This window comes from Talpa occidentalis, unplaced genomic scaffold (genome assembly GCF_014898055.3).
Source record: "Talpa occidentalis isolate TD23 unplaced genomic scaffold, MPIMG_talOcc4v2.1 talOcc4.7, whole genome shotgun sequence".
Classification (NCBI taxonomy): Eukaryota; Metazoa; Chordata; class Mammalia; order Eulipotyphla; family Talpidae; genus Talpa; species Talpa occidentalis.
The window spans coordinates 123816715-123832281 of NW_023605083.1; the positions used below are offsets into that span (position 1 = coordinate 123816715).

At 35.9% G+C, this 15567-nt stretch overlaps 1 protein-coding gene across 9 annotated transcripts in view; it reads left to right on the plus strand.

Moving 5' to 3' along the window:
• EFCAB3 (EF-hand calcium binding domain 3) overlaps positions 1 to 15567 on the plus strand; it is a 180050-nt gene that overhangs the window by 130019 nt on the left and 34464 nt on the right. For all 9 annotated transcript variants that reach the window (XM_054689725.1, XM_054689732.1, XM_054689731.1 and 6 more), the window contains 9 exons: positions 170 to 274; positions 5050 to 5103; positions 6205 to 6309; positions 6982 to 7035; positions 8775 to 8879; positions 12100 to 12150; positions 13039 to 13140; positions 14260 to 14313; positions 15027 to 15134. In XM_054689725.1, coding sequence (XP_054545700.1) covers positions 170 to 274; positions 5050 to 5103; positions 6205 to 6309; positions 6982 to 7035; positions 8775 to 8879; positions 12100 to 12150; positions 13039 to 13140; positions 14260 to 14313; positions 15027 to 15134 — 738 coding nt within the window. The remainder of the gene's footprint in view (positions 1 to 169; positions 275 to 5049; positions 5104 to 6204; positions 6310 to 6981; positions 7036 to 8774; positions 8880 to 12099; positions 12151 to 13038; positions 13141 to 14259; positions 14314 to 15026; positions 15135 to 15567) is intronic.

The following is a 15567-nucleotide window of genomic DNA, read 5'->3' on the forward strand; positions in this document are numbered from 1 at the left end:
TATACCAACATGCCAAAACTGATGTTTACTTGAATATTTTGATTGTTCTGTGCTCTTCCTTCTCTATATAGTATTCATCTATATAGTATTGATGTTAAGCATAAGCTAGAATGACCCACCCTTTATAGAATTACAAGTGTTTATCATATCTGTCCATTTCTTTCCTAAGGGACAAAGGTGTCTTTAAATAAAGTGGACATTTTCCTGAAAAACAAGCAAATTAATCTCAAGGAGAAGGAAATCCAGGAATTGAAGGATCGCCTACCAGTTGATGGTGAGAGTTTTCAATATCTTTTAGTAAAACTTTGGGCATCAGGCTAATATCAAGGCTGTATAGGAAAAGAAGAACAAGAAAGTGTAAGACCTTCACCCACCATAGCTACCAAACTGAACCCAATTGGCTCTCACTTGGGAAGGATTACCAAGAGTGCGGCCCATCAGCGGCCTCACTCTCCATAGAAAATGCTAATAAAAATACTCAAGTTCCTATACCTTAACATCATAAAGGCCATCTATGACAAGCCAACAGCCAGTATCATTCTCAATGGTGAAAAGCTGAAAGCAATTCCATTAAGATCTGGAACAAGACAAGGATGTCCACTCTCACCACTGCTTTTCAATATAATACTGGAAGTCCTAGCCAGGGCAATAAGACAAGAGAAAGACATCCAAGGAATCCAAATAGGAAAAGAAGAAGTCAAACTATCACTATTTGCAGACGATATGATATTATACATAGAGAACCCCAAAAACTCCACAGAAAAGCTAATTCAACTCATCAATCAGTTCAGTAAAGTGGCAGGATACAAAATCAACACGCAAAAGTCAGTAGCCTTCCTATACACAAACAATAAATCTGAAGAAGAAGAAATCAAAAAAACCATCCCTTTCGTTATTGAAACAAAAAAAATCAAATATTTGGGAATAAATCTAACAAAAGAGGTAAAGGACCTATACAAAGAAAACTATAAAACACTGTTAAAAGAAATAGAAGAAGACACAAAGAAATGGAGAGATATCCCCTGCTCATGGATTGGAAGAATAAACATTATTAAAATGGCCATCCTTCCAAAAGCAATATACAGATTCAATGCTATTCCAATCAAAATTTCAATGTCATTCTTCAAAGAAATAGAACAATTATTGATGAAATTCATATGGAATCACAAAAAACCCCGAATAGCCAAAGCTCTCCTGAAAAAAAAAGAAGGGAATGGAGGCATCACACTCCCAGACTTCAAACTATACTACAAAGCCATAATCATCAAAACTGCATGGTATTGGAACAAGAACAGACATACAGACCAATGGAATCGAATAGAAAATCCAGAGATAAACCCACAGATTTATGGTCAACTAATCTTCGACAAAGGAGCAAAGACTATGCATTGGAGCAAAGAAAGTTTGTTCAATAAATGGTGCTGGGAAAACTGGGTCGCTACATGCAAAAGAATGAAGCTTGACCACTACCTCACACCATACACAAAAATCAACTCAAAATGGATTAAAGAATTAGACATAAGACCTGAAACCATAAAATACATAGAAGGAAATATAGGCGAAACACTACATGATTTGCACATCAAAGACATCTTTACAGACACATCACCCAAAGCAGTGATAGTGAAGGCAAAGATAAACAGCTGGGACTACATCAAATTAAAGAGCTTCTGCACAGCAAAAGAGACAATAACAAAAACAAAGAGAAACCCCACCAACTGGGAGAACATTTTTGCACCCAACACTAATGATAAAGGACTGATCACAAAAATCTGCAAAGAGCTGATGAGACTCAACAACAACAAAGAAAATAATCCAGTCAAAAAATGGGCAGAAGAGCTAAAAAGAAACTTCTCTGAAGAGGAAATGCAAATGGCCAACAGGCATATGAAAAAATGTTCAACATCACTTGTCATCAGGGAAATGCAAATCAAAACTACCATGAGATACCATCTTACACCAGCGAGAATGGCACATATTAAAAAAACTAGCAACAACAAATGTTGGCGAGGGTGTGGAGAAAAAGGAACTCTTCTGCACTGTTGGTGGGAGTGCAAACTGGTCCAACCACTGTGGAAAGCTGTGTGGAGATTTCTGGACCTACTAAACATAGAGCTTCCATATGATCCAGCAATTCCACTCCTAGGTATTTACCCAAAGGACACAGAAACATCAATTCCAAAGAACACCTGCACCCCTATGTTTATAGCAGCACTGTCTACAATAGCTAAGCTTTGGAAACAACCCAAATGCCCAAAAATCGATGACTGGATCAAGAAGATGTGGTACATATATACCATGGAATATTACTCAGCATTCAAAAAAGATAAACACATGCAATTTGCAGCAACATGGATGGCGCTGGAAGGGATCATGCTCAGCGAAATAAGCCAAAAAGAAAAAGAAAAATACCGGATGGTCTCACTCATAGCAGGAATCTAGAAAACTTAAATAAGGGACCAGGAGAATGAATAACTATAAGAAAGTGAAAATCAAAATCAACAAAAAACTATGAACCAGAGACACTTTTTGGGGGGTGAGGGGCGGGAGGGGAGGGATTGGGGTCAGAATGGGGGGGCTGCAATTGTATGTGGAATATAAAAATAAAATTTATTATTTAAAAAAAAAATAAAATAAAATAAAAATAAAAAAATAAAAAAAAAATAAAAAAATAAAAATACTCAAGTTCCTACTGCTAATATCAATGACCAACACTTACATAGTCCTGATATTTTTCAAGGACTATTCAAAGCACTGTACTTACATTAACTTATTTAATCTTCCAAGTAACACTATAGGGTAGGTTCTATTTTTACCCCCATTTCCATATAAGGAAATTAAGGCACAAGGATGTCAAGTCACTTGACCAAAGTCAAAGAGCTAATAAATGGTGGACACCCAATCTGACTCCAGAAACTATCTCATTCTGCTGTACTGCCATAAACTACTATAATCAGTGCATTTAAGAAATTTACAGTAAGTTTACCAATGGAATTAATTAAATTTGGCATATGTTAGACTGTTCTCATGTTTGTGGAACTGAAAAAAAATCATTAAGAAATTTTGAGAGACACTTGACCCCATGATAAAGTAGTAAAAATTGTTCCAAGTCAATGAAAATCTGCTTTCTAGATAGTATTTTTCATTCTTCATTCGATAAACTTTAGTTAAATGTCCCTGATGTGGTAGGCACTGTTCTAGGTCTTGGTGACCTTTGTCTTAATAAGAGGTAAGTGGTTTTTCAAGAAATGATGTTTTCTTTGGTTTTTAAACCTTTTGCATGGCTCTTTTAATCTACCAGTGTAATAAATATAGAGTAAATACATATAGTTTCCTTGTTTCCTCGTAACCTGAAAATGAAAAGGGGTACCCAGCAAGTGATTAACTCTAAAATAATTTAGAGTAATTTAAAGCAATTCTTGTGAACTACCTTGTACATCTGTAGACTCATCTGAGATAGTTTGGAAAATTGTTTCAGGGACCAAACAGGCCTCAGTGGATCTAAAATGAAGGCCATGAAATAGTCTCAAATCTTTATCTAATAAAAGTTTTCCCTTTTACTATTTAACAAGTATAGTATAATAGTATTCAAATTAACAACATAATGATAAAATGTTATGAAACTATAAAAGAATGTCAATAAAAGATTGCCATAATTGAAAGAAAAAACAAACTGTATCCAAGAACCTGGAGTATATATTTGTTTTAAAGCTAATTCATTCTCTATGATATGTTTGCATTTTGCTAGAACTTTATTATTTAGTAAACATGGAACATCCATCCTGCACAAACCATTAAACTAATAATATCTAAGTAGAAATAGACAGTGAGGGGAAGACTCTCTACTTTTAAATCACAAAAGTTGTAAAACAATATTACCTCAGTAAAGAAAAAAGAAAGAAATACACAGTGATTCTTAGTATCCTGTCCTCAGGGAATTAACAATTTTAGGATTGTTACAATTAATATAAGAGAGTAAATGTGTTTGAACAGAGATGAACTGGTACCTTTTCCTAGGATATAAGTGGAAAATGATTATGTCCATAGGCAGCTTTAAGTTTCCAAACTGAACCTTGCCTAACTGCTGTCTTAACATCTCAATAAATTGTTTATCAAATTTGCAATTTTATACACTGCTTAAAATGTATCCCTTGACCTCTAGTAAATTGAGATTTATAACCTGAGAACTTCTAACTAAAGAAATTAAGTGCATGGGGCCTCCCCGGTGGCGCAGCGGTTGAGCGCTGGGTTGCGAAGCTGCCGGCGACCTCTGCAGCGCAGCGGTTCGATCCCCAGCTGCTCCCCGGCCACCGGAGGAGGGTCCCACATGGCGTGCAGACCTCCCCTGCCGCCCGCTGCTCCCCTCAGCAGTGTACTTCGGTCCTTCTGCCTGCTCTGCTCCCCGCTCTGGCTCTGGTGAATTCTCTCGCCCTCCCGCGCTTCTGACTGTACCCAGTGCACGTATAAACAAAACAAACAAACAAACAAATAAATAAATAAATAAAAACATGCCTCTATAAATAAAAAAAAAAAATGTGTAAGAAATTAAGTGCATGGCCTTTGAAATCTCCTTCAATGAGAATGGGTACTGCAAAACAAGAGTTTTGTCATCACATCTGGGAATTTTACTGAAATTATCAACCTGATGATTATTGGCCTAGGAGCAGCCAGATATGACACCAGCACTCTGTGCTTTAAGGGACATTTGGTGCCAAAGTGATCATAAACCCAAAGGTTAAGTTAGCACTGACAAAATGGAAACATCATTTAAAAAAAAATTAAATTTCTTGAAAAATTTCAGACTAATTTAATAAGTAATAATATTTTGTCCTGAAGGAAAGGAGAGTTCTTTAAACCTTGCTTATGCACTGGGCTGTGTAGGTTTTGATAAAGTAGAACGCAGGAGCTACAGTAGTTAAATTCATGAGTCTCTGACATGAAAAAATAATAAACTTTTAGGGAAATGTTTTCAAATGGTTGAATTTTGGGTTCCTAAGAATTTTACATCATTTTTCTAAAAATCCTTTTGATGTTTTTTTTATCTTACAGATAAAGGAAAGGTTGATTTAAATGTATTGATGCATGAAGTTAAAAATATCACAGGTATGTGAGGAGTTACAATGTGAACTATATTATGTAGTCTTAAAGTTTTATATGAAACTAGTTTTTTTACACAATAGTGCTTCCTCCCTTCATTCATTTAGCAACTATATTCAGCAATCACTACATGCCACTTATTGTTCTAGTTACTTAACCATATGCCACATCTTGTTATGTTTACGTCAATAAACAGAACAGGGGCCTCCCTAGTGGCATAGGAGTTAAGTCTCAGTGCTGTCATCACCATGGCCCACCATAGCAGCCTAAGTTCAATCCCCAGCCAGGGAGCTAACCCACATTTGGCATAGCAGACCTCTCCTTTCTAGCCCACTGCTCCCCTTAGCAGTGTTCACTCAGTCCATCTGTTCTGCTTCCCATTCTGTCTCTGGTCAGTCTTCTCACTTTCCCACACCTCTGGCCTATACCCACGTTCTTCTACACAAAAATAAATAAGAATTAAAAAAATGAACACAACATATTTCACTGCTTTCATGAGCTTATATTCTAGCAAGGGAAATAAGCAATAAATATAATTAATAATAATTACATTATGTAGTATGTTCAAAAATGATAAATACTGTAAAAAAAATGAAAATGAGAGTCCAAGAGACTAGGAGAGCAAGATATGTTGGTTTTCAAAAGATAATCAGGCCTCTTTCTGAAGGTAATATTTGAGCAAATACTTGAGAAAGATGAAGGTATTGACCACATGGAAATTGTTGGGAAAAAAAGGGTGTTCAGGCAAGGAAGACAAAGACTGAAGTGATAAAATGGAAAAAAGGAGGAAATGGCTGTTTGAAAAGAGAGGAGAGGAGATGACATAGTCAGCAAGAAATATGGGAAAGTCTGTGACTAGCCAAGTCTCATGTGATTGCTCAGCAGAATTAAGGACCCACTTGAGGTTCATGATCATCAGTTTTAAGAAAGAATAGTCAACACAATTCACTTCCGCTCTACCTCAACTGCGTGGTTGCAGGCTCAGAATAAGCAGAAACTTATTTCAGTGGGGTTTTGGCAGATGATTATATTGAAAGCTAGAGCAGAGCAATTTAAATTCAGTCCACCTGGAAAGGATGTCTCATATATACTTCCCTTTTTCTAAAGGAGAGAAGATTCATATTCAGGACCTGAAAAATATTATGAAAAACAAAGGAATAGAGCTCACAAATAAGGAATACAAAAAGTTGCTGAAAATTCTACCAGTTTCTGGTAAGAATTTAAGTGTGTTCTACTTCACTGATGTCTGAAAATGTATTCATTCATCAAACATTTGTGGGGGATGTGTTTTGTGCCTGGCCCTATTCTAAACACTGGGAAAGAGGGGCAATGTTGACAGGGACCATATTTCCTCAAGGCCCTGCCCTCTTAAAGAAAACATCAGCAAAATTTGGTTCTAAGATTTTGTATGAGAAATTCTAATGTTTCAAACATTTTGTGTCAATTAAAAATAATATTAAAAGGTTCACATTTTTAAAAATCCTATTCCTAGCATTTTGATTTTAGTTTAGGAAAGTAGGAAACTCTTTGATCAGAAGTTTCATTTAGGACAAGTTCTTTTGTTCCTTTCAGAGAAATCTAAGGTCTCAATAACAAGTTGGAAGAAAATGAAAAAGCAGAAGAGTAGGAAGGAAAAGGAAAGAAAATGAAGCTAAATTAGATAGGAGAAAATGGAAAAGAAAAAAAACATGAGTATTTCAGCACAGTAGGGTGCTAATAGTAGTCTTGATTTTCATCCAATGGATAGCTCCACTACATTGAACTTTCTGAATACCTTTCATTTCATTGAAAATTGAGACAAATTTCTAAATACTCCCTTTATGAAAATATAACTAATTTTTATGACTCTCCAAAACTTCTATTAATAGTGTTTTATCTTAACAGCTGATAAAAAGGTATATGAGAAAGAGTTACTGGATGCTGTGAAATCTTTCAAAGGTGAGTGAGAACAAAGATAAGGACAATAAAATTTGAGATTCTTGTTAATATTTTCTGATTATAAAAAATGATGCATTTGAAATTATGCATTTTATAGTATTCAACAAATATCTAAGTGTATGTGTTGAGTATTTGAAGATTATCTGGAATGTATAGAATAGCATACAGAAAAAATAATTAACCATAAACCCAAGTAATATTGCCCTTTTTTTAAATTATAGTTTCCCTTGGGTTTTTTTTCTGTATATGTATGTGTTAATTAAACTTACTATATATTTTATGTACCCTACACTTAATCCTATTAGTGTTAAATCTTACTAAATGTTAGTATAAGAATGCCAGCATGTCCTTTAACATTCTTTGTAAATGTCACTCAAGGACTTTACCCTCTGATTGTATTATAATTTAATTAACCTTTTCTTCTTGAACACTTAGGTCATCTCCATTGTTTTGCTCTTATACATCTGTGATCGTTGTACATAAATTTCATCTCACTTTAAAGTAGCTTTCTTTGGGTAGAGCTTCCAATTGGAATTACTAGCCCAAAGGTCCTTAACATGTTCAAGGCTTTGCTGTAGACAAGTGAATAAGAGCACCCAAGACTGTCATGCCCTGGCCACAATAGTAATTTTTTTTTTTAAATTTTGATCCTTGCTAATTTGATAGATGAAAAATAAAACCTAATTCTTGTTTTGATTTTTTTTTGTTATTAACAAAGTTGAAAGTGATTTTATATCATTATGTCTTTTAGTCTTAGAGTTACTTGTTCTGACCTTTTGCCCATTATCCTTTTGGAGTCTGAGCATTTTTCCTTTTCATATGAATCACCTCTTTATATATTCAAGATATTACCACATCATCATAACTATAGAAAATGTTTTCCCACTTGATTATTTACATTTTATTATGTTGTATTATTTTACAATAGCTTTATTGAAATATAATTCACATGTCATACAGTTCACCCATTTAAATTATACAATTCAATGGTTTTTATTATACTAACAAAGTTGTGCAACCTCACTACAATGAATTTTGAACATTTCATCACCCAAAAAAGAAACTCTATATCCCTTAGCAGCCACTGCCCACTCCCTGCAACCACCAGTCTACTTTCTGTACATTACGTTGTATTTTAACATACATTTTTCTCTTTTTATGTGTTTAATTATATCAATCATTTTTTCTGTGATTTATTCTTATCCTTTTTTGTATCTAGAAAATTCCTTACTATCTAAGGAATTCCTTATTATCTAAATAGCATATAAAGAATTATACACACTTTCTCCTTATTTTCTTATAATTTCACTTTTAACATTTATTTAACTCATCTGAAATGTATGCATTGATTTTTTTTGTAAATCCTCATTTTTTAATGCTTTGATCAAAACTACACCAAAGATTTTCTACCTTATTGACTTGAATTTTCTTTTATGTATAAGTAATTGTATTAAGAAGAAGGTTTATTTTTAATGTAACAGTTTTCCACTTGTACTTTTTGACTAGAATAAATGGGTTGACATCTTTGTCTAAATTACCAGAGTTGCCATACGCTTTTTGTACATTTTGCTACCCAATATGAAGTTCCCCAGAAGTTGACTTATGGGAGCATGTTCCATTCCTGACTCCTCCACAGCTGGCCGAAAACACTTCTTTGAGCTTTTGTTCGTAGATAGGATTTAATTGCCTGCATTTTTCTTTCCTAAAATCCTTACTTATACCTTCTTGTTTTTATTAAGGAGGAAAGGTTGATGTCAATAATTTAAGGAATGTTCTACAAAACACTGGATTCAGACTCAAAGCAAATGAAATCCAGGACCTGCAGAACCACATACCAGTTACTGGTGATTATTTAAGAGATCTTTATCCTATAGATAATGACTAGTCCACTGTGGAAGCAGTAACGAAAGATAAGTTGGAAAGAGAAAATCTGAGGGCAGAGATAAGAGTTCTGCTGCTGAGGTCCAGATTATAGAGACTTACAAGGTTTAGATGATAAGAGTCTTATCTAGGGAAACCCACTGGTGATATATGGGGAAGACTGAATTGATGTGGTAGGTGATGGGGAAAAATACTAAAAGTATGAACCAGAGGTTTATAGCTTATATGATTCACACACACACACACACACACACACACACACACACACATACCCAAGAAGGGAGTCGGGACAGAAGGAGGTGCAGAATGAAGAGAAAAATAATGGTTAGGGCATAATTGAGTTGGGATCATCACAAGACATGCAGATACAAGGGAACAGACAATTGAAAGTATATTCCCTAATTATTAGTGTTAATAATCTTTAAACCTGTTATGTTCAAACCATGAGAACTACCAGCAGGGTTAATACAGCTCCTCAGAGTGTTCCCATGAATACAGGAATGCCAAAAGAATAGAAAAATACAAGGGAATATTTGGGAGATTACAAGTGGAATTGAAAAGTAGGTTAAAGGAGAAAGAGATGAGGGCAAGATAAAAGAAAAAGGATAGGAAAAGATATATATATACATAAGGGTATAGGCTGACCTTTTTTAAAAAAGCAAACAAGGGCCTCCCTGGTGGTGCAAGGGGTTAAGCACCGCACTATGAAGCAATCTGCAGCCTCTGCAGCTTGAGTTCATTGCCCAGCCAGCCACGAAACAACCCACATGGTGCAGCAGACCTCTCCTGTCTCGCCCACTGCTCCCCTTGGCAGTGTTTTTCAGTCAGTCTGCCTGTTCTGTTCCCTGCTCTGTCTCTGGTGAATCCTCTCACCCCACCGTGTGTCTGGCCTGTACCCCAGCTCCTGTACGCATAAATAAATAAATCTTTTTTTAAAAAAAAAAAAGCAAACAAAAAACCAGCATAACTGAGATGGTAATAGGACTCAGTTGGAAGGAGAGGAGCCGTCTCTTCATTCTTTAACACAACCCCCTGACTAGCTGACATTATAGTGCAGATCATCAAAGATTCTGACACATGAAGGGCTGGTTCAAGTCCCTGTAGAATGGCATGGAACCCCCAAGGGCTAGAACGAATATCATTTACTACAGAAGGGTTTCTATATTCAGTGATTTCCTGTTTCAAAGATCCTGAGTTTTTAATATATTTCTTTCCTTTATCGAGTCATTCAATAAATATTTATTGAGTGCTAACAATATGCCAGTATTGTGATGATGTTTTACTTACTTGGGAAATGTGTTCACTAGTAACTGAGAATGTTTGGGGTACAGGAGCAAAAAAGACATGGGGTCTGTCCTCAGAGGTGCTTACAGTCTAGAGGGAAATACAACACCACAATGGAGCTAGCAAAGTTTGAGGATGAGGATCCTCCTGTACTAAGTAATAAACATGGAATGAAGTTGGCTTAAGCAAAAACAAGCAAACTGAATCTTGTCTATTGTATGTACTCTTTAACCCATGGTTGTCAAACTTTTTGGCTCAGAACTACTTTATCCTCTTAAATTTTATTGTGGATGCTAAAGAACTTTTCTGGGCTTTTATTTTTGTTTCTTGTTTTTATATCTATTAATATTAATTATATTATGAATTAAAATACATTTTGATATTATATACATTAATTCATTTAAAAATAGCAAGTCCATTACATGTTAAATTAAAAACAAAGAAAAATATCTATATGTTTTCCATGAAAAAAAATTAGTGGGAAAAGGGCATTGTTTTACATATTTATAAACATTTTGCTATCAAGCTGGTTTCTCATAACTGCTTCTGCTTTAAATCTATTGGAATATGTTGTTTTGTTGAAGTATATAAGGCAATTGGCCTCACACAAATGCATGTAATTGGCAAAGGAAGGAATTTTTTCAGTAAATCATGAATAGTATTCTTTGATATTATCCCAATAAGAGGTGCCTTCTTAAAGTTTATTTGCAATAAGGGAGCAGAAATTATATAAATAAATTTTTATACTTGGGTACATTAAAAATCTGCTGATCTATCTTACATTTTCAACTTTTACCTGCATGATTTTGTAACATCATGCTTTTGGTCATTTGGAAAACAGTGCTTCACTGAATTACGTAGCTCTTCCAAATATTAGCACATTTCATTGGTCAATATCAAAAATCACACTTATTAATTCACCACCAGTCTCATGAAGAGAGTATTTAAGTGTTAGGAAGCTGTCAAGTCACAGTACAGATAGGTTTCCAAAATTCAAATTTTTGTTTGAAAACTTGATCTCTACCATTAAAATATCTACTGTCAGTTGTTTTTCTTACAATGACAGGTTTCTTTTGTTCTTGTTCAAAATGTTTGCCAAATGCCAAACTCAGAATAACTATATTTTGTCCACCAGTCATTTTCTCAAGTGAAATGGCATTCCATGAAAAAGCAGCTAGGATGTTTTCAACTCAGCCACACAATTTCTTTCCCTCAAGTTGAAGTGCTTTATGCAAACCTCCCATTTTACTACACAGAGTGTTAAAAAGGTGTATGTTCAAGATTTAAGAGTTAATAAAATTAATAGCTTTTGCTAATTTTTTATTCCTAAGAAAACTGACACTACTATGTTACTCCAGGAATGTATACTGAAAAACAATGACCGTTACTAGTTTGTTCTCACTGCATTGATTGATGCAAGGATGCCAGCAGTTTTACCTACCATCACTTTTGCACCATCAGTGCTACTGTCAACACAGTGAAAAAAGCAAAGGGTGTGAGGGTACAGAGGTCCATGGGCCACACTTTTGAGAACTGTCATTCTAACCTGTTTTAGCCCTCCATTCCATGCAGGAGAACTAGGTCTCTAAGAAGGAAGGTGGAGCTGATTTTAAACAAAAGACTCCACAAACCATAGTGCCCTAAAGGTTTTTAATAGTTAACAGTTTATGAAATTAAAAGAAGAGGTTATGTGAATTGAATGGATATATATATTTAAAGCTTAAATATCCTTACCTCTATTACATATTCTTGTGTATTGAAAATATATGAACTCTAGAACAAAGCATAAAAACTTATTGGGCTTACATAAGCCATGGCTTTATTATTTAAGAATTTTATATAATGTTTCAAGTATCATTTTTTTCATCTGAATCTAAATTCTGAATTTCCTTTCTACAGGTAAAAAGGTTGATTTGGATGTTTTGATGGATGCAGCGGATGCTTTTACAGGTGAGAATTTGTATAAGACATTATAAAGTTAAGAATGTAATGCCTTGTAGAGTATCATTAAGCTCATTTCTGCTCTGTTAACTATTTATTGATATTTTTGTCTTATTGAAAATAGTTTATTAGAGACTTTGGGAAAGTGTGGGCTTTCCCTAATAAGAAGTTATTAGTTCTTCTAATATTTGACTAGTTATGTCTATTTCTCCGGTGATTAGAGAATCAAAATACAGGTGAATACATTGAAGCTCAATGTGAACTTTATGCATCAGGAAAAATGGTCACTATGAATAGTCAGTCACATAAATCAGTAATGAGATACCACTTGCCAGAGGAATTATGTAAATTCTATGTAACATCATAAATGATTGGGCAATTATATAGACTCCATATTACTCCATGTTATTGTTTTCAAAGATTTATTTATTTATGCATACAAGAGCTGGGGTACAGGCCAGAGGTATGGGGGGGGGGGTTAGAGGATTCACCAGAGTGGGGAACAGAAAGGCAGACTGACTTAAATACACTGCTGAGGGGAGCAGCAGGCAAGTCAGGAGAGGTCTGCTGCACCATGTGGGTTGCTCCCCGGCCAGCCAGGGATCGAACTCGTGCTGCAGAGGCTACGGATTGCTTCATAGTGCAGTGCTTAAACCCTTGCGCCACCAGGGAGGACCCTACTCCATGTTATATTGACCCACAGAATAGAAGTGTTTTCCCTTATTTGGGTGAAAATTCCTTTTTAATATTTCACAATAACCATGTAAGAGATGTCAGCTCATGTATTTAAACTTCCTCCTATAGTTAAAAAATCATGCTGTACTGGATCATGTTTGTAATTTAGAATAATTTGATCTCCTAATACCATTACCTGAAACAATTCTCATCTATTCAAAGGAGAAAAGGTGGAAGCCAGTGACTTTAAAAATGTTCTGGGGAAGATGGGAATCGAGCTCGCTGAAAAAGAGCAGATGCTTTCAAAAACTCTGCCGGTCTCGAGTGAGTACTTAACATACCATCATGATGTGCAGAGAACAGTGGTATCTTGAACTTCTGAGTGAGAATTGTCCAGTCCCTTGAGAAGCCCTGTAGAAAAATGCAAGTCAGGCATAAGAAACCCTGTCACTTTTGTTTTAATTTGGAAGTGAGAAACTTCTCTCTTTTCCACTCAGCCAATGGGCTTCTGCTAAATATGTTAACTATGACAAACAGCTAAATCCTTCTGGAGTACCTCGAATGTGCCATACAGCCTCAGTCCCTCCCCTTTAGAACCTCCCATCTTCCCACAATCCAATAAAAACCCTAAAAGCCAGACTGTGCTTTCCTGCGCTGTCCCCAGGACCCCCATGCTCCCAGGCAAGAGTAAACACACATCTCCAAGGGGCTAGTGCCCTGGGCAGCAAATACTCAAAGCCCACCACTCAGGCTGTGACCACTCACCTTGCCTAGCATCCCTCAGATTGCTCTTAAGGGCTAGTCACGAGCAGGGCAGCCTTCTTACAAAATTGTCTCTGAGAGCACAGAATAGAGATGTAGAAAGAAGCAGATAGGCACATGCCTGGTGCTAAGGGCTCACTGCAGACATCCCTGCCACAGGACAGAGGCCTCTGGGACAGATAGCACCTGGGGGGATGGGTTGACCGACAGATGTTCCCTGTTCTCTGTCTCTGGAATTTCTTGTCCATTTATGAAAAGAGATTGTTTGAAAAACAAAAGTGCTTTGTTAAATATTGTTTTACATTATTGTTTGGATTGGTAACTTTCTAATATCACCCCTTTATAGAAACTACCATTTGGACTAAATGTATACTGAGGGGACTCTCTCTCGTGGGCCTAGGGCATAGGCAAAGAAAACAAAGGCAGAAGAATTGAAGTGCAGTAAATGAGAAGGAAGAATCGTGTGTGTTTGTGTGTGTTTGTTTGTGCTTGTGTGTGTTGTATGATGTAACCTGCACCAACTCTTGCCATGTAGTCCAGCTAGGGTAACCACATTGAGGACAGTTCCTATGTTTTCTTATTATTTGATGGTGAAATAGAAGTAAATTTCTATAAAATATCTCAAAATTGTAGAATTCCTTATCCTTTTTCTTTTGACCTGAATTTTATCACATTTTACAGGAGATGGAAAAGTGTATACAAAAAGATTACTAGAGAGTGTGAAGTCTCTCAAAGGTAAGAATCTATGGGAACAGTAACTAAAACATTGTGTTTACAGTTGTTATTGTCGTTGTTTTTTATTTTTTAATGTTTATTTTTGCATAGTAGAACTAGGGTGCAGGCCAGAGGTGCAGGGGGGTGAGGGGTTCCACCAGAGACAGAGTGGGAAACAGAACAGGCAGATTGACTGAAATACACTGCTGAGGGGAGCAGCGGGCAAGTCAGGAGAGGTCTGCTGCGCCATGTGGGTCAGCTCTCTGGTGGGGATCAAACTCAGGCCACAGTGGTGATAGCATCGAGACCACCTGAGGCCACCAGGGAATCCCTGTTGTTTTAAAAATAGAATTTTGTTCCTACTGTTCCATTTATTTCATGGTACAAAATTTATGCCTCATAACCTACCAATTCTTCTTTGGGTTTAACTACATTTGAGGAAGTAATTATTAGTAATATGTAGCAAGTTTAAAATACTGGCTTCATTTAAATTGGTTATCTTCACCAAAATTGAATTCACCAAAATTGTCTGATTCTTGTTTTTCATGCATTATTCCATGGAAAGTTATAGCACAGTGCTAAGGGAGCATCTCTTGTCTTCTTGACTCCCACCCTATCTGAGTTCACTTAAATGACCAGTTTCACTCTCTGCTTAGGCTGAATGCATATGCAAAGCTAGTGTCTTCTCCTTTGTAGACTTATTTGCACTTCTTATTTTCACTTTCTTCCCTTAGGAAAAAAAAAAGTCAATGTCAATAAACTGGATCCTCTTATGCAGGCCATGGGAATTAAGCTTGAAAAAGAGGACTTGGAGGACTTACTGAGCCATGTGCCAGTTGATGGTAAGTTTTTCAGATACTACTGTACCTAGAGGGAGTTGGGGTTTCTATGTGAGGACTATGAAAGTAAATCTCTTTGAAAAACTGATGAAATATTTCAAACACACATAAAGCAGAGAACAATATAACAAACACTTGTGTATCCACTGACTTCGAGTTAACAAGTATTGCTGTATTGTCATATATCGTCTTTCCTTCTTCTGCCATTATTTTAATAAGATAAAGTTTCATTAAATGACTCAGTAAGGCAAACTTAGCTGTACAAAAAATGATGAGACAAAGATAGGATAATACATTAGGAAGAAATTGCTAAGAGATGAGCCGCAGGGTAAGACTATATATCATTAGAGATTTCTACATTCAAATGCAAAGCCGGTGTTTTTACCATTAAAACCCTGATGAAAAATAAACTTCCATCAGAGAGTCAGACAGTGCA